This window comes from Coturnix japonica, chromosome 8 (genome assembly GCF_054131305.1).
Source record: "Coturnix japonica strain WE chromosome 8, WE-NBRP24, whole genome shotgun sequence".
Lineage (NCBI taxonomy): Eukaryota > Metazoa > Chordata > Aves > Galliformes > Phasianidae > Coturnix > Coturnix japonica.
Genome location: NC_140670.1, coordinates 28,869,494 through 28,888,838, shown reverse-complemented (window position 1 = coordinate 28,888,838; position 19,345 = coordinate 28,869,494). Strand labels below are relative to the sequence as shown.

General features: G+C 39.6%; 2 protein-coding genes across 6 annotated transcripts in view; one reads left to right on the top strand and one right to left on the bottom strand.

Moving 5' to 3' along the window:
* Positions 1-31: 31 nt before the first annotated feature.
* On the top strand, positions 32-11,545 carry MCMBP (minichromosome maintenance complex binding protein). Its single transcript, XM_085554832.1, has 16 exons — positions 32-235; positions 1,217-1,302; positions 2,088-2,228; positions 2,521-2,562; positions 2,962-3,063; positions 3,718-3,847; positions 5,144-5,295; positions 5,566-5,666; positions 6,452-6,621; positions 7,291-7,414; positions 8,232-8,349; positions 8,759-8,924; positions 9,581-9,714; positions 10,289-10,453; positions 10,834-10,922; positions 11,166-11,545. Exons 1-16 carry the CDS (start codon positions 178-180, stop codon positions 11,290-11,292), a joined length of 1,905 nt encoding a protein of 634 aa, XP_085410958.1. The 5' UTR covers positions 32-177; the 3' UTR covers positions 11,293-11,545.
* Positions 11,546-12,440: 895 nt separating this feature from the next.
* Positions 12,441-19,345, bottom strand: part of INPP5F (inositol polyphosphate-5-phosphatase F) — a 33,556-nt gene continuing 26,651 nt past the window's right edge. For 3 of the 5 annotated variants that reach the window (XM_015867402.3, XM_085554830.1, XM_085554828.1), the window contains 7 exons: positions 19,213-19,330; positions 18,489-18,687; positions 17,717-17,788; positions 17,552-17,625; positions 16,314-16,442; positions 15,497-15,584; positions 12,441-15,191 (listed from right to left, as the gene is read on the bottom strand). In XM_015867402.3, coding sequence (XP_015722888.2) covers positions 14,057-15,191; positions 15,497-15,584; positions 16,314-16,442; positions 17,552-17,625; positions 17,717-17,788; positions 18,489-18,687; positions 19,213-19,330 — 1,815 coding nt within the window. In that variant the 3' untranslated portion in view covers positions 12,441-14,056. The remainder of the gene's footprint in view (positions 15,192-15,496; positions 15,585-16,313; positions 16,443-17,551; positions 17,626-17,716; positions 17,789-18,488; positions 18,688-19,212; positions 19,331-19,345) is intronic. The other 2 variants (XM_015867404.3, XM_085554829.1) reach the window with 2 other exon arrangements.

Here is a 19,345-nt window from a genome sequence, read left to right as displayed (position 1 = left end):
GGAGGAAAAGGCGGGTCCGGATCGAGCCGCCATTGCTGAGAGGAAGAGGAGGAGGAGGAGAAGGTGGAGGGCGGAAGTCCGCGGCCCCAGTGCTGGGCTGGAGAGCGGGAGTTGGCGGCTGTAGGGCGCTGGGGTGGCTGCGGTGGTGGTGGTAGAGCAGCATTAGCCGCCTTCGCCATGCCGTGTGTGGCCGACTGGCTCAACAGCCCCTTCAGCATCGTGCAGGGCATCTTCGGTGAGCGTGGGGCCGGGCGGGGCCGGCAGCGGGCGGCGGGAGGGCCGAGGGGCGATGCGGGGCCATGCGGGGCGATGGCTCCTGCCCTTGCCGGGCTGCGGGGCTGTGCCGGGCTGTGCAGGGCCGTCCCAGCTGGGCGATCCGCTTCTGAACTTCGATAGGACGAACCCTTTAGCAGGGCTAGGGGAAGTTAGCAGGACATGGGGAAATGGTTTTAAGTTAAAAGAGGGAAGGTGTAGGTTGGATGTTAGGGGGAAGTTCTTCACTAGGAGAGTGGTCAGGCCCTGGAACAGGCTGCCCAGGGAGGTTGTGGATGCCCCGTCCTTGGAGGTGTTCAAGGCCAGGTTGGACGGGGCCCTGGGCAACCTGATCTAGTAAAGGTGTATGTTTGGTGGCCCTGCCAGGCAGGGGGTTGGAACTACATGATCCTTGAGGTCCCTTCCATCCCAGGTCATTCTGTGATTCTGTGAACCCACGTATATTTGTCGGGCTGGCGGTGCTGCTGCCGTCGGTCCGCTGGCAGTAAGTACAGGAGGTGGCAGCCGAGCCGCGAGCACATGTGTTTGGAGCTGGAGGCAGCCCGTAGAACTAGGGCTCTTCTTATAGCCTTGCTGCTCGCTGTACCCTATGGACGCTGCTGGTGCTATAGCTGAGGCTCAGTGCTAGGCTTGATGTGAGCTGAAAGCTCACCGAAATAAAGAACGCTTCCTCAGGGAAGCAGAAAGCGGTGCCTCCTACCCGAGGGTGCTGCTGTGTTTCAGAGCCCTTCTGCGCTGCCCAGCTGGTCTGTTGTTGTCTCATTTCGCCTGTGGGGCGTGGGATGGGAACCCGGCACAATGTGACATTCATAAAGTCGTCCAGGACTCCGCTGTTTGCCCAGAATAGGGATAAACGTTTGAATTGCTTACTGTGTTAGCGTGGTGCTGAATGGGAGGCTGTTATGTGATGCAAATGTTCATGGAAACCTGCCTTGTTTTGTAGCCCAAAATACTCCAAATTCCGACTGGGAGAAGAAAGTAACTGACTACTTCAGAGAGAAATTAAAGGAAAACAACGCTACTAATTGGGTAAGGCTGTTATTCTCTTAGAGTTTCGCAATTCTTAGGTTACATTCTTGTACCTCCTAATCATTGCAGCGATTCCCTTTTAAGAAGCTCTTCCCATTTGTTGATATGCGCTTCTGAACGTTAGGCCTTTGTGGTGTACATTTACATTTCAGTTGCTCTAATCTGTATGTAAAACCAAGATGCAAATTCCTCACTGATACTGCAGCAGCTCCTGTCCTTGGATTCAATGTGCTGGTTTGCTTTGGGCCCCACCTGCTGAGCGCTGCCTGCTGGTGCTGGGATCCAGTAGGTGGCAGGAGCTGACAAACACTGTCATATCTGGAGGCCAGCCCTGTCTGTCTGCAATAAATACACACAGCAAGTGTTCAGACTGTTCTTCTTTCACATCCTTCTATCGTAATGCTGCGAAATTCAGCTGGATTGTAGAAATAGCTGCTTGGATGTTTGTATTTGAGGGAAAAATAGCCTCTGCTAAAACTTCTGGAAGTTCAGCAAGGAAAAAACATGCTTTAGATTTAAAAATAAAGCATCCACACCTGAGTTCAAATGGTGCCTTAGCCTAAAAGGCTGGCAACGATGGCATCGTGGAGCACTGTTATTTGGATTAAAAGCAACAGTGCTGCAGGGTTGGAGCCAAGCGAGTTAGCAGTAGGATATACAGGATGATAAGAGAAGGGCGGTGGCAGCTGTTTGCAATGTGGTTTGTTGGTTTCTTTTTTTTGCTGACTTCATGGTGGTACTTAATGCTTGTATGGCAGCTGGTGAGGAAGAGCTTTCTGTTACAGGTCCCATCGCTGAATGATGTCCCTGTACATTACCTGAAGCCCAACAGTTTGGTGAAATTTCGCTGTATGGTTCAAGATATGTTTGATCCTGAGTTTTATATGGGTGTCTATGAAACAGTTGACCCAAACACAAATGCACGTGTAAGTGAAATACTGACATTACTTCTGTAAATGCTTAGTGGTTTCTTCTCCCTAGCTGTCACGTTTCTCACATTGCAGAGCTAAAGCTATGGGGTCTGGGCACTGTCTGGTGGTAGTTTATTATATAGCACCAGTAATATAACAGTATTTATAATTCTCTTGGGGAATTTAGGGAATCGATATTGCTTTAAAAATATATATCTTTGAATAATTCAATACTAATTCAAATGTAAATCATTAATGTTCAGGCTGCTGGCACACAATGATTGCATTGTTTTCTCCTTCTTGACAGGTTTTGCATTTTGGTAAATATAGAGATGTGGCTGAATGTGGGGTAAGTTCCACAAGTTATGTGCATTTGGCAATGAAGTATTAATTGGAGGGATAAGATTTATAAGTGCAGAGTAATTTGGTGCTCACAGTGGGCTCCTGGAGATAAGTTTCTTAAAACTGAGAGTTAATCTCAGATTGGGACAGCAGAGTATTCCTAATTGCTCGTCTGCTTTTGAAGTTCAGTAGAGTTGAAGCCAATTCTGTTTTAATTAACATTTGTTTCATTGGGTGGGGTGGGAGAGAAAGCACTCTAAACTGTGTAGATTCACTGTTTCATAATACGTAATCCGGCCTGTTTGTTTTGAGTTCTGGCTACATAACTGAATATGTGAATATTTGGTTTTATACAGCAAAGACACTAATCAGGTTTTTAACGCTGTTATGTCTATCGGTATTCTAGCCACAGCAGGAAATTGATATGAACTCCTCACAAACAGTCACCTTGGAAAGACAGACGTTCTACTGCGTTCCAGTGCCTGGTGAATCAGCATGGGTGAAAGAAATATCTTTTTTTCTCTGAGCTGCTGCTGTGCTATGCAAACATTAATCTCCAATTAATTTGGTAGATGCCAGGAGACAAATGTATGTAATGTTTCTTAGTTTTGGGGTTGTTAGTTCAGTTTTCTATTTAAGCGAATTGGGGTAGGTAATGATTGGAAGGCTCCTGAAAACTCCCAGTAGTTCATATTTGTGCATCTTTAGAGAATGGGAGACTTAATTTGAGCTCTAGGTTGGCACGGAATGCCAATACCACATATGGTGGTTTTTTGGTGAATAAATGTTTGTTAGGAATTAATTTGTGGGAATGCTCGTATCAAAATCTTGCAGCGGTGGAAATTTCTGGTGAACCTGACTAGTGTGAAAATGCACTGAAAGTCATGTCAACATTTGTACATCACGCTAACGAAAACACCAGTTTATTAGATGTTGCAAAATTCATTTATTTCTGTAGCACAGCTGGTATCTTACAGGTATGTCAGCATTTTCTATGTATTTCTTTTCTAAGTAGTCCTAATAATTGTATCGGGAAGCTTTGACAACTGGCAGGTGGCCTAAAGAAACTTGTAATGCTTTGTTCAAAATAGAATTAGCAGAGCTCACTTTCCCTGCATTTTTCCCAGCTGAGTGTGTTGTTGTCCTTAATCCTCAATTTCACGCATATATCAGTGCCAGCCAAGCTCGAGTTAGTCCTTCAACATCCTACACACCAAGTCGCCACAAGAGGAGCTATGAGGAAGATGAGGATATGGAACAACATCCATCTAAACAGAAAGAGCAGCACATGGGTAATGGTCATTACTGATGACTAGATGTTGTGGCATTTTGTCAGGCTTTGCAGAAGTTCAGCTTCAGAAACCAAAGTATTTGTTTGAATCAGCAATGTTAATGCAGCCTCTCAGTAGTTAACCAAGTTAAGTTGGTTAACTTGGAGTTTTTGTAGGTGTCATCCGTGGCTTAAGAAGTGGGGGGGAGCTTATGCTGATGTGCACTGTATATTCTATGACTTGTTGGTTTTATGTTCTAGAGTTAATAACTCCTATAATAAATATTTTGTTCGGCAGCACTTGTATGCTGCCTTTTCTAGGTGTTCTCATTTAATTTCTAACTGTAAAGCATGTTTCATGGTAATCTGGAGGAAACTGTCTAGTTTCTTTTCTCTCTTGCTCTGAATGTTACTGTTTGAATTGAGGCCAAACTGCATCATAATTGGGTGCTGCTTTGCTACAAAGAATATTGTATTTATAAAGAATACCCTCTAGCCTCACCTTTTTCTTTTGTGAGACTAATTCAGTTTCATATAAGGCAGATTAACACCAGTTGCTTTGTAGCATCAAGGAGAAGGCTGCTGGACCTTATCAGAAGATGCTGTTTTCAAAACAATCCGTGTCACTGCAAAGCATTGCTTACTGATTTTTTGTGGACAACTTGTGAACTGTTTGTTCTGCTGCTGTTTTGTGGAGACAACACATAAACTGGCTTAGGGGTTTTATGAAGATTTTGACACATTGTCTTTTGGACAAGAGAAAATGGTTGGATCAAAATGATGAATCCCATTACAAGATAAATGAAGAAGCTACTTTTGGTGTTACATGTTCATGAGGTTCACTTGCTGAGGTTTTAAGTTATTGTGTTTAAAGAGATGAATTGCAGAGTAGGTTCTCATCATGTTTCTTTACTGCTGAAAATCTATAGGTGATTAATGCCACCTGCTTTGTTGATGTCTATTCTCACCTCTGTGATGATCTGCTTTTTAAACTTGATATGCAGAAATATATTGCCTTTGCAGACCTGTACAATCTAGAAGCATTTAGCTGATGAGGTTGAAGACCCACATGTTGAAAATGAGATGGTTTGGTCATGTTTAGAGTTTTTAAGACACAGATTTTACCCACTCTCCTGTTTATCTTGGTAATGTAAAATGTGTTTGTGATACTTTGCTATTTTGAGTCAGAATATCCTTTGACAAGTATACTTTTTTTTGCTTGGCTTCTTGTTAAATCAGTATAAATCTATTTTGCTTGATGCAATGAGTTGTTTACTTTGTATTTCTATTAAGAAGTGTATGAATCCTTTGCTTTCAGGCAGTGGAAGCAATAATCATGGATGTGGGGAGCCAAAAAGATTAGAAACTGAAGCTTCTGCAGGTCACCATCTTATTTCTCCCAACTGTTCCCCTCCTCTCGACTTAAATTTTCCATTGCCAGGGGAGAAAGGACCAGCATGCCTTGTGAAGGTAAGAAAAGCAGAGGTGATGAGCATGGTTATGAGGCAGACAATCTGAAGTGGCAGGGGGAAAAGTATGTTACTAACTACTCAGATGTCTAGCAGATACTGGCTTCTGGGTACTTGCTTCTAGGATTTGCCCTCTATAAGTGAAAATTTGTGATGGAAAAAGAAAAGCAATACAGCAGATATCTCTGTATTGTGCTTGAGATGGTCTTTGATTCTGTAGTGTGCTATGCTGTCTGTGAAACTTTTAACACTACTTCCATCTCTCGGACAGGTATATGAGAACTGGGATACCTTCAAAGTCAATGATGTTCTGGAGGTGTATGGTATTTTGTCTGTGGATCCAGTGCTGAGTATAGTGAACAATGAAGAGAGGTAAGGCTTGGGTGGTATGTGGTTCAGAAGGGAAGGACATTCATCTTCATATGCAGTTTCTGGTTTCACCTTCTGTTTGGTGATAACTTGCTTGAAAAAATAGAGTTTTAAATCAATTTAAAAAATAGTTTTAGTGACTGATCTAACCCAAATACTACTTATGCCTTGAGCAGTTGTGCTTCAAATAAATTATTTGTGTTAGTGACTTTGTTTATCCTTTTAATAAGTCCAATATGAAGAGTGCAGTATGAGTGCTTTATAGTGCCAGCTTCTTAAAAGTAACTCAGCCTGCTCAGCTGCTTTTGGCTATCATCTGTCTGACAGAAAGCTAATCCTGCGCTGACGGATCAGTTGGTGTCATACAGTTATTTATTTGTTTTCTGCATGTCATTCTATCACAAATAAACAACGTGGTGGCATTTAGCAACATCTTGAATGCAAAGAGTCCAAACAAAAGGGATTTTTGATAAAAAAGAGACAGTAATACAGAGGAGAGGCCTTGAAGAAGTGTAAGTATCCATTATCCTCCAGACAATAATAGAATCCAACTTCCTTTATCAAGCATGCTTTGGTATTTCTATGTCATTGGTTATAAACTGTGATTTTTGTATTTGTTTATAACAACCCTAAAGGCAGTTCCTGTGGTTTGAATGCAAAAGCTACCAAGTGTTGGGAATAGATGTTGGGAACAGCCACGCTGTGTTCATGCCGTGATTCTAATGGCATGTGCTCAGGTGGAGAGAAATGTTGGGAGTATATTCAAGTCTGCTTATGCCTTTTCTTAGGGATAGCTCAACCCTTGATCCTATGGAGTGCATGGACACAGCAGAAGAACAGAGAGTTCACAGTCCTCCATCCTCGTTAGTCCCCAGAATCCATGTGATTTTAGCACATAAATTGCAACACCTTAATCCATTACTGCCTGCTTGCCTTAGTGAAGAAGAGAGTAAAACCTGTGAGTATACTTCACTCTACACATAAATGCACAGTTTGCTAGTACACGTGAACAAGTATTTCTTTGCTCAGAGACAAATGCATCAGTACAAGACTTGTATTTAAGTTTTGCTAGAGGAGCCATTCAATGCTACACAGTTATCAAAACATTAGTTTGTATTTATGTGATGCCTATGTATTGCTTTTTCTTAAGTAAATGTGAGTTACATGAAACATATTTAGCATCTACAAGCTCAAAGACTTTACTAAGCTGTTCAGCTGTAAGATTTCATTTGTATTTGCTTTCAAATGCAGCAGTGAATTGCTGGATAACTGTATTTCCAAATTAATTGTAAGTAAACATATGTGCAACATAAGGGAATCAGAGTGCTACGAGGATAAGAATGAACAGTTCTGGTTTTTAAGCAACTGTGTCATTCTTTGTGGCTGACCTAACTGTTAGTTTTCTTCTTGTTAATTACTGCACATCAACGTCTAATTGATATACTTGAGCTGTGCTTTATGTAAGGGGACTTTTTCCTGTTTCTCATTTGGTGAATGTTTATTTTTCTGCCTTGGAGTAACCACTTTTCTCCATCTGATTGTAATGGAATTACAATCTTTATGTAAAGAATAGGGGGGTGAAGAACTGCCTGTTCTCTGACATTGTTGTCTTCTGCTCTTCTACCAGTTGTTTCTAACTTCATGTCTGAGCTGTCACCAGTTAGAGCAGAGTTGCTTGGGTTCCTCACACATGCCCTCTTGGGGGACAGCTTGGCTGCCGAGTACCTTATATTGCATCTCATCTCTACAGTGTAAGTATTCAGATGTTTGTAAAGAATTTACGTGTTTCTCTTTTTAAAGACATTTCTTTTTGGGGTTTCTTTACCATTCTGTAAACAAACAGAAGAAACAGTACTTACTCCAGCAGTACTTAGTCCAGACAGTCGTCCTGTCATAGTAGATGCTATTAGCAGATTTAATTCTCTGGAATACCAAAAAGTTTTGTTCAAAGGCCAGATTCATCTTTCCAGTATTGCTTTGAGAGCTGGAAAAAAAAAATCTCCCAGATAAAAGTTTAAACAGAGGTACAATATCAGTACATTTGTATGTACACACTGTTCTTTCTGGCTGCGAATGCTCCGACGCTTGGACTAGAATGTGTTTTTTTTTCCTCTTATAATAAAATTGAAATTTGTCAAGAGCTGGCAGATGATGTAGAGTAAGAAAAGGAAGCGGGAGGCTGAGGGCAGGTAAAGGAAATGAACAAGCATAATAAGTAGGGAAATTGAGAAATAAGAAAGAGAAAGCAATAAGAAAGAGAAGTCTCTTTCTCTATCTGCTGTAGAGAAGGAGAACAGAACATATCACAAGTACTGTAAATGTGCTGCTTTTGTGTGACACTACAAAGCCTTCCAAAGCAGAGTTCAGCCTAATTTAGCTCCATGGACACTGGAGAAGGAACAAAAACGAGACTATTGCTTATGTATATTGTAGTACTAAAATCCTGCTAGCTATCAGAGATTGATCACAGGTATCACTCAAATTGAGCGATCTCTCTTATCAAACTTAGTGATATCTCTGATCACTTTATTAATCAGACACTTCCCTAACCATGTTTCTTGCATTTAGTTATGCAAGACGAGATGTGCTTCCTCTGGGAAAATTCACAGTCAACTTGAGCGGATGTCCAAGGAACAGCATCTTCACAGAGCACATATACCGCATCATCCAGCAGCTCGTCCCAGCAGTAAGGATAACATTACAGCATTGCAGTGTTTTTAGCTGTAAATGTTGGGGTAATTGGCCAAACAAAATAGGCTGTAGTTTGATTAAATAAAGTTGCTGATCTCCATCTAAGGGGCAGGTAAAAGTGGAGATATGGCTGTCTTCCAGTTGAAGCCTGTGTTATCCTAGTTGTGTAAGATGAATACAGAAAGAAGCCCTATCCACATTAAACTGACAGATGCATCTATCTTTTTTACATTTAAGCATTTAGTATTTGGATGTTTGGAATAAAATGTGTTCTATATTGTGGCAGCAAGATTTATTTTACTTCCTGTGGAGGTTCACAGTTGCAGCTCCTGGTAAAGAGAAGATGACTTGGTAGAGAAGTGAAAGGAGAGGAAATGTGCCATGAGTTTCTTTTCTCATTGCAGTCCTATCGCCTACAAATGACGATTGAAAACATGAACCATTCACGATTCATCCCACGCAAAGACTACACTGCTAATCGCTTAGTCAGTGGAATACTGCAGCTTGCCAGCAACACTTCCCTTGTAATAGATGAGACTCAGCTTGAGCAAGGACAGCTTGACACAAAAGGTAACTTTTTTTTTCTATATGTATTTAAAGACAGTGGTGCTAATTGCATCCCAGTGACAAATTTTCTATATGTATTTAAAGACAGTGGTGCTAATTGCATCCCAGTGACAAATTTTGTGTTACTTTCTAGAAGCTCAGTAACTGGAGGATATATAGCATGGCTATATATGATGCTTCAGTGGAAGACTGATGTCACTGTTAGTTACTATTTTAAAAGAACAGTGCTACCTTTAGGAGTCTGAACTGTGTGATGCTGCAAGACTGCCGGGCCTCCATTATGAGTGGCTGGTGCTCTGTCCCATTGCAGCTCAAAGATTGGCAGAATTAGCCAGGCTGAGATTTCGGGTAGATACTACTGAAAAACAGAACTTCTTTTCAGATTATTACTACTGAAAGTTATTTATTTGCTTCAGAGCCTTCACTTGTATTTTTTGGGGGGTGGAGGGGCTGTTAATCTGGCTTTACTCAAGCGACAAAACTGAAGTGAAGAAAACATTTAATAGAACTCTTTTCCTTATTAGTTTCCATATGAAATCAAAACAATAAACTATGGCATCTAATAATTAAATGCTGCTCATTTAAAGACGCTGGGGGAAAAGATCAGTTTGAAAAGACGGTCGAAGTCAAAGCTGCCAGAATTTTTCTTGCTTTTCTAGGTGTGCACAATGTGAAAGCGTTGGGTAATCTGATAACTTGGCAGAAAGTGGATTATGACTTCAGTTACCACCAGATGGAATTCCCATGCAATATTAACGTTCTTATCACCTCAGAGGGCCGATCACTCCTACCGGTATGGCAACATCTCTTTGAATTTGGGGAATAATTACTGTTAGTAACTACTTAAAAACACTGAGCACACTGTTCCAGGGACAAGCGAAGATACAAGCAAAGACAGGAAGACTGTCCTGTGAGCAGTGGTGTGTATAAAGAGTCACCTTTCTTGCTTCTTGGTTGAATACTGATGGCAAGATAGTGACTGAAGTTATCAGTGGGTTTCACAATAATGGGTAGAATCTGCATACAGACTGCTGTTCTCAAAGCTTTATTGTAAAACAGCTTCAAGAGGGGTTGGGTGTATGGATAAAGAGCAATAGGTCTGGCATTGCCCCTGGAAAAACAGTAGCCTGATGTTGTTACGTGTCTCTGACCACTTGCATTCCAGCTTTATAAACTGAGAAGCTGCACTTGTCTCAAAGGGAAACTGACTTATTGAATAAAAACTTCATGCTGGATTTCACAATAGGAATTGTTAAGTATTTAAAGAAGGAATTGTCTTACCTGAATTTTGAGACTTTTGCCTCGGAGGCTAAATCTTGGAATAGAAAAACATATGAAAAAGGATGATGTGTCGTTTTATTTTTCAGTCAGATTGCCAAGTCCAGTTACAGCCACAGATAATTCCACCAAACATGGAGGAATACATGAACAGCCTCCTAACTGCAGTGCTCCCTTCTGTGCTGAACAAGTTCCGAATTTACCTGAGCATACTGAGACTGCTGGATTACAGCATATCTGATGAAGTGACGAAGGTATGGAAGGTTTCACCAACCGATTCTCAGCTCCATCTTCAGATAGAGAGCACCTTAACGTGTTACTGTAGTTGCTTATTTCTCTCCCAGGCAGTGATTGCTGGAAGTTCTTTAAAAATTAAAAAGAAGCATTTTATTGTCATGGATGTGTGTGCATTCATGAGTTTGTACTCCCGAGTGCTTCAGTGTATAATTTGTACACATCCTGCTTGCTAAAACTCATTTTGAAAATCATTATATTCAAAGATGAGCTGGCCTGTTTTTATTCAAGCTGACTTCCTGACAGCGTTCCTCCTGTAATCGAAGGATAGTTGTGGTGTTTGAAGGCTTATACTGAAGCTCCTTTGTTGCCACTCAGTTGTTTGCTGTGCTGTTTGTAGGCTGTTGAAGAAGACTTTGTAGAAATGCGCAAGAATGACCCTGAGAGCATCACTGCTGACGATCTGCACAGGACGCTGCTTGTAGCAAGGTGGGTTGTGCTGTCAGTTTGAACTGAAGACTTTGTAGCAAGTTGGAGCAAAACTCATTTAATGCTGACACAAAGGCAGGTGTCTGAGGAATCTTTTAACCTGTGTTTCTGTCAGTTTCTTAACCACTTTATTCTCTGCTTTCCCATCTCTAAGATACTGAAAATTGTTTTTAAGCTGTATTAGTTTACCGAGTGTAAAACCATCAGCATGTTCTTCCTTAACTGCTGTTTCTGCTCATCCAGGTTCCTGTCTCTGAGCGCGGGGCAGACAACACTGTCAAGAGAGAGGTGGCTGAGAGCAAAACAACTGGAGGCATTGCGTAAAGCCAGACTTCAGCAGCAGAAATGTGTTAATGGAAATGAACTTTAATGTTTTGTGGATGTCATGATAAAAATTTGTCTAATCCTAGATGGAACCCATACTAAGATTGGGATATTGTTTATACCAGTTTTTTTGTAGATAATTTATACCAAGATATTATGGATATTTACCCTTGCAATCTGAACAAACTATCTCTGTTCAGCCAGCTAAACATATTTTATGGAATTTTTTTGGAGCCTGTTTTGTAATTGAGAATTGGTAACACTGAGCAAATGATTTGATATTAAAGTTTAATACTGAATTTGTGTAAACTCATTTCCTTTAACAATAGGAAAATGTAACCCATTGTAGCAGGGGTGTAGGGTCTGCTTGGGAGTAAGCATGGTGTAATTCTTGAGTTGTGTAGGTTGGAGGACCAGAGGCTGCTGTTGAGCAGCTTCTGTAGGTTTAACTTGGGCTTTAGGCAGCCAGGGCTCTGCAAGGTGTGTTGTTACCCTCTGAATAACTTAAATTATATGAATCAGGTCTAGAGTTAATTCGAGGTAAGACTAAATATTCAGTTATTTTGTGAACTTTTCATTAAGCCTAAGCCAACCTTACTTTTTGAGCGAGACTGTTAACAGGAAGCTGCTAGTTTATTGCATTTTCTGTTCCAAGCACAATGGTAGCTGCACAGCAGAAGCAACTTGAAATTGTTTTTATTTTGTCTGCAACTTAATGGTTCTCAGTTATAAAAGTCTTTTAATACGCTTTTGACTTCAGCCCGCATTGGATTTTTTTTTTATTTTTTTTTTAAGCTTAAAGATGTGTTTATCTAAAACCCCTGGCTCCATCCTGGGGAAAATACAAAATTGCAGCCTGTTAATGATGATTTTGTTCTGTTACTGTCTCTTCAAGAAAATAAGACAGCTTATAGAAAGAACTGAGCTCCAGTGTGCAGTGTCTCACAGCTGCTTCCTGTATTTTCTGAAGCTGCTTAGATAACCTTGACAACAGTAACAAGTGCTAATGAAGTTTTAAGGCCATGTGTGTGGTATGTACACCAAAGGGAGTGCTGCTCACTCTGTAGTTTGACAAAGATTTGAAGGAAACATGGAGAAAAACCCTGTTTTGGCTCCATGCTTTGCAGTGACATGTTTCATAGCTTCCTGTTCCTGTCTACAAAGCATTTAGATGAGCCAAGATATGGTTAGTCAAAGCAGCCTCCCCCCTACTTGGAAACTTAAAATTCCAGACTTCTATAGCAGCATATACCTTGATAACATGCCAGAAAGCATTTTTTCTTCTATTTTTTTATTAAAATATCTCATATATATATATATTGCTTACATTAAAATACAGCAGTAGTTTAATTTTAAATAGAGCCACAAGTATAGACACTCAAAAAATCCCAAACCCACATCACTTCAGTAAAATAAATAAATAAGGTTTCAGACTATCAGGATTAGATGAAGATTAGACAATGATTTCAGATAAACAAGTCCTAAGACACTGTACTTGCCTACCCATGACACTACTTTTAAAAACACCACGTGCAGCCTATCTACAGTACATGTACTAGAACAGAGGCACTGGCTCTATAACAGTGGTTAGAGTAAGTAGAGTTAGAGTAGGTAGAGTTACAAACCACAGCGTAGCAACATCTGCTTTTGGATAATGTCCTACACTAGAATGGCAGTGCAAGGCATTTCTGGAAGAGAATCATCTTTTGACACCACATACATGTGCTGTTTGTTTGGTTTTTTAAACCTGGTTCCCAGCATGAGTGTAAGGTTAGCCTTATTCTGCAAGTACGCAAAGCTTGAGCTGGTAATGGATTTGGTTTTGATCAGATAAAGACAGCTATGCTCTGATGTCAACACTGACTTTATGAAATGCTACACTTGCCTTCTGTTTTACAAGCTAGTTAGATCTTTGCATCTGGGCAGTTAGGATATACTAGGAAAGTGACAGCACGAGAGGGGGGGTGGTCACAATGCTTGAAGGTCAGGTATCTGGCTGGTCTTGTGTTACACTAGCTCAAAATTTGAGCATATTGCCACCGTTTAGAAGGGCACAGAACAGCTTCAGTCTAGAGAAAAAAAAATATTAGAGCATTCACACCTCATTTCCCTTCACCTCAAATCTACAAGATAAATTTGCACTGCAGGATTGTGGGTATTTCATATTGTATCGGGATATCATATCTTTACTGAAAGTGGCCCAGGTAGTGTGGAAAGAAAAGAACAGCAAGAAGTCTTAATTTCTGGTTAACGTAATTAAATACCAAAAGAAAGCACATCAATTCCCATTGTAGAGGCACAATTCATAGAAAATTGCATCTAAAACTTCAATGGAAACAAGTAAAAATACTAGTCCAAAAATAAATAACATGTAATCTACTATTAAGAAGTTATTTTGCTGGTGCAGTGCAAGGTAAGTAAGGTCACAGAAGTGCAGTATAATAACCATTTAAGTATAAATATTCTCTACTTAAGTCAGAAGAGCTACAAAATTAATCCCAAAAAAACACCTGTGCAACAAATTTAAGATAAACAGCATGCTCACTAAGTCCCAGTGTCTAACCTACCTGTTCAAACATGATTTACACTTCTTTTGTCTCAGCTGCCCAAGGGAATTCTGAAGCCAGAACCAAATTCATTTACATCTCTCGCACTTACTGTAAACAAGTAATCCATATTTTTGATCCCATTATTCATTAGCAGTTAATGCTACAGTGAACTCAAATAGAGGGTTCTTTTAAGGTTCTTTTTGTTGTCGTTGAAGTATTGGTATATTAAAAGCCACAATAAGAAAAACACTCCATTAACAACTAAATTTGAATTATCCGTGTCTGGCACTGTGTAAACATTTCTTTCAGTTCTTTTTGTTTGATTTCATTTAGAGCTTCTGATTCTGCAGGGCTCTTCTGGACCTTTGCCACAGCAAAATTAATCCCTTGAGTCAATCCTGCTTGTGTGATGTTAGCAACCTGGACCATGGAACTGCGGATTTTAGCAAAAGGAGATACAGCTCTGCTGCTGCTACTGTCAGCTGGGGAAGGAGTTGTGTGGAGTCCCGTCTCAAGGATACCAGAAGCAGATCCTGGGCTTCTGTGAGATTTAGTAAAGTCAGTCCCATCAACAGCTAAGAGCTGAGGATTTGGCTCCGAAGATTGTACGTCCAGCTTGGATGGCCTGGAAGGAATGCCTCTGATAGCTTCAGTCTTGTTTTCTGCTTTTTTACACATGTTATTGCTGGTTTCATTTATTGTATGATGTGGCTCCTCAGAGCAAGTCTCTGCCTCCAAAGCATCTGACATTTTATTCTGAGCATCCTGTACAAACCTCTGGCAGTACACATCGATAGGTTTAGCAAATTCCATCTCCGCATTGTCAGCAGAAGGTACAGGTACGTCTTCACAGTCAGACTGGTTAGCCTGAGTGACGTGAATCTCAGACGGAACATGAATGCTGATGTTCATATCAGTGCTGCTTATAGATTGAGACCGACTGCCCAGCCGTGGAGCTGAGGCAATGATACCACAACTAGGCAGCACATAATCTATCTGCCCTATGTTCTCTAGAGAGTCAGTTAACTGGTTGTCCTCATCAGATTTAGAATTAGTCAGAAAATCATCTGAGTGGAAAGAATCATTATCTGACATTTCTGTATCAGATTCAGCATGGACTTTAGTATCTACTGCTGGATTCTCTAAAGTTTCAAGGCTACTGTCTGATTTCCAAAGATTAACTTTCAAATTAGGTTTTAAAAAATTAACTTTCACTTCAGGCTTGGCGAAGCTGCCTAATTTGCGAAGATTGCTGATGTTTACGTTGGATTTGGTTTGTTTCACTTTTTGATTGAGAGATGAAAACTTGCTGAGTAAGTAATTCTTGCCTTGTGCCAAGGACCCTCTGTTCTGAGTGCGAATGCCAATGATGTCTTCGTGAGGTTTGCTGCTCTTCCTGGAAGAAAAATCAATCTCTAATGTCCAACAAAGAGAATTTCATCTATAAACACCAAGTATTCACTGTTTTCCAGTCTATTTCCATAGAGATCTGCACATAAACCATACCCATATAAGTTCATCAAATTAAAAACAACCAAAACAAAGAAAGGTGTGACAGAATGGCATCCATAACAAATTAATTTCTAGCACAGTTGCCAGAAACAGGATTGTTTCTTTTAGGTATCGCGCATTACCGTGTACTGCTACCAACTGAGAAGACAGCAAATCTGGAACAAAGATTTGCATGATTAAAGCACTCACCTCTCTAGCTTTTTCTCAATAATAGGCACATCTAATCCCATTGCTTGCTTCGTGATGCGCAGCATTTCTGCAATGCACTGAAGAGTGTCTGAAATCCAATTAGCAGCCTGTCAGACTTAAAAACTTGACATCTCAACATCCCGACATCTAAAATTGGACTTTTTTTTTTGGTAACTTAATTAAGGTTGGTTTTTTTTCCCCCTATTCTTTAGAGTAGTTACACTCAAGTGGCAACTGATTTAAAGCTTATAAATAAGCTTAAGGAAACAACAGACACTCCTTAAGCCCTGGATACTGGGTGGCGGGTGTAAGTGAATCACTGCCATGATACATTTGCAGAAGGAACACCTACAATTACATTTATTCTAAAACCTTCTTGATTAAACTTAGTGCTCCAGGTAAAGAGTGATGGCTTTCCCTATTAGTGTTTTTTTATTCAGTTAAACAAGAAGCAAGAACATTTCTAGATGTTGCTTTCACTAACTAAACCAATTTCTTATCTCATTAGGAGCCAATATGAAGTCTGTTCTATCTTCATGTCTACACCGTCATTACTCCAAAATTGGATGTCTTCATTCTAGACGGAAGTATTGCTTTAAAACCATATCTGAAGCTTATTTTTCTCTGTTAGAACAGTGAAAGTTCAGTGTACACACAGGATATATAGGTTTCTACCCCAACCCCGCAGCAGAAGAGTTAGTTATATTAAAAGTTATACACTATAAGAGATTGTAACAGCTACGGAAAAGGTTTTCTAGAGGAAAGCTGGTATAACTAATATGCTTTCATATATAAAGCTTTTATACAAGAAACAAACCTTTTCCATCCTCATCTGGGTTGCGTACCACAGCTCGAAGGGTGTGAAAATATCCACTCATGTCCTTGTACTTGTAGTGTAGCCTCATGCATGAGAACTTGGGTTTGCCAAAGAGAGTAGGCTCAGGCCCTGAGAAGAAACATGGAATAATGAAAAAGATATTGTGGAGACTATACCTAAACAAGTAAGAAAACAGCTTTGTAATGTCTTTAAATAATATAGGCATTTTAAATGAAAGGTTTTCCACAATAACTAAGTTACCAATTACTTTCGAAGAGCAACTGGACATATGCACACATAATCCAGCCTGACTGTTCATTATAGACTATCCTCTCAGATAAGAGAAAAAAATCTATTACATCCTGTGTCCTAGGAAATGTTTCTGAGAAGATTAAAGAGAGGAAGTTATGTATTCACCAGTAATATAAGTTTCATGATTTAAACCAAGTACTTCAACTTTTCAATGCACTTCAAAGTTATCTATATCACTGAACAGCTGGAGTTATTATGCGTTTTTAGTAAGGTATTAGATCCTGCTGATTCAACTTTAATTGGTAAATCAAGGTGTTTCCTGTATTGTGGAAAACCACAATTGAGGCAGACTTTTTTCTTTAGGAACTGTAAATGCATAGTTAGAGTTACAGCAAGGAGGTGATAAAATCATGAGGCATTCTGCAATGTATTATTTAACTTAATTAACAGAGGAAGGGGCAACAATAGAAGTTAATCAACATAAAACAATTCCAAAATAGCATATTCTTTATCAGACCTTACTAAAGAAGAACAAACTTTAAAAAGCTACGAAACAGATCTAAAACACAACTGAGAAACAACTGCTGTATTTGGATGAAATAAAGAGGTCCGCCAAATACACATACCTGTAACTGATTACAGAATTTGATTAATCTGTTACTGACATTTGAGGAGAGATTCATTTTGATTTGATGAATTGATGGTTTTGGTGCTTTGGTATTTTTGGAAGAGTTTGAGAATGCAGTTTTGTTGTTGCTTTGGAGCCCTTCCAGTGATCAAAGCTTCCATTTCAAGCAGGACCAGAAGACAAGATTGTGAAAGAACTCTGGTGTCTTATCAGCAAGACAGCAATTGTCTAGGACACACTACAGAGGATGCAACATGTGAAGGCTTGCTGTTTCTATTCAGAGCAGACTACAGATGCATTCACTGGGCAAGCTATTGTTAAAAGCATTCAAGAAATATGTGCATTATTGTATTCTTACCTATTTCTATTTTTTCCAGTGCTTCAAGGCTTAGTCTTTGGTACTGATTCACCTTGTCAATTTCATCATCATAACTAGAAAAAAGAATCAGAGTTAAAAACTTAATAATCTGAAATAAAGCTAGTAAAAGTAAGCTACACAAAGTAAGAGAAGCTGGTAACTTACTAGGCCACGTAGTAGGCAGAATTAGAAAGTAACAGCAAAACATCCACATCTTTATGAGTAGCATCAATGAGACTGAGGAAGGAGAAAAAGAAAAAGCAATCATTTTCTTCTCACAGCTGTAACAAATCTACAGCATTTTTCAGGGACCTTCTTTGACAATGACCCCTTATACCTGGAAGTATATAGTAGCTCAAATAGGTCAGTACCAGGTCCAAAAAATAAACTCTCACAAGCTCCTAAAATGCTAACAGATTAAGAGAAAAAGAATTCAGACAATCCAAGTGATGAGTCTATGTGCATCTTTGCTATTTCAGATGTTACTGTTTAGTTTGCAGAAGATCTAACCATTGTTTATCTATTATATATTAGCATACTCTGACCTTGATAAGGAGACTAATCAATGAAATTAGAATTTATGCTCACTATCACCATGAAGAGCCACCTAGGCTTTCCTACTACCCACTCATTACACAAGAATTTAACTTGATCCAATATGGCTTTGAAGTCAAGTTCCTCTACAAAACAATAAGGAAATACATATCAAAGAGCCCCTTCTGGAACTAAGGGTGAACCCACCATTTTTATGGCACCTGAGATAAAACACAACGTTTGTAAGACCTTTACAATTCCAGCTACTCAACCATAGTTCACAGCTGAACACCTGTATTTGTTTAACATACTAGCTATCAAAGTTATACAACTTGTCAGAAGTAATTAACAGAAGATGTAATAGCAGCTGGTCAGTTACGACTGGTCAGTTTATTCAACAAACCTTGGGTCACAATCAATAAGTGCCCATCCTCCATGGAATTTTTCATCATCTGGTAAAAGCATTTTCATGTAGCTCTGCAACAGCTGACTAATCAATTCCTGATGGCTTCTCAGATTCTCTTTGTGTAGGGCTTCATGCTCTTTCTCTTTTGTAAATATGGAGTAGAGATCCTCTGTTACAGGGATACCCTGCATCAAGTCTAGATTTAACGACACAAGATATCGATAAGAAGGTGCCAACAGTTAAGTGATGCACAACAGTAGTCTGTGAAATGCTTTGTCAGTTCCTCAAGTGGTTCTTAAAATAGCGAACTGTAACCTTTTTTGCTGACAGAAGACAAAATTATACCTATAGTGTTCTCAATTCTGGCAACATTCTGTTCAGAAAGATTAACTAACCATTTTTCAAGTATCTATAACTATGAAAGCTTTCCTACATAAACATGAACCTTCCTTTGTCTAAGAGATGTCACAAGAGAATTAATGCTAAATTTAAGTTAGGAACAAACTCTGTAGTGATTTATCCTATATATAATTCCACTGAACTGAGTTGTGTTTAATGTCCAAATGCTTATTTCATTTGGTGTCCACTGCACAGAAATGAGTGAGATAATATACACACACACCAGAGGTACATAGAAAAAGCAGACAAAGATAAAGCCAAGGTAATTCTGAACAGTCTTAAGCACAATAATTTAGCTTAACTGAAGAAGTTTTATCCTTACCTATGACTGCTTGCCTATAAGCATCCCTGAAACGATTCAAGTAATATCTGTTTGCAGAATTTACTCCATCCTTCATTACTCCTGCCAGCTTTCTTTCACCAGTCCTTGTGAAGTCACCCTTCAAGTTACAAGA

Excerpts from the sequence above, each read along its gene's own strand:
- MCMBP (XM_085554832.1), top strand. The coding sequence starts at position 178 with ATGCCGTGTGTGGCCGACTGGCTCAACAGCCCCTTCAGCATCGTGCAG. Across the intron at positions 6,622-7,290 it reads TGAAGAAGAGAGTAAAACCT|TTGTTTCTAACTTCATGTCT; the intron begins GTGAGTATACTT and ends CTCTTCTACCAG. Across the intron at positions 8,925-9,580 it reads AGGACAGCTTGACACAAAAG|GTGTGCACAATGTGAAAGCG; the intron begins GTAACTTTTTTT and ends TTGCTTTTCTAG.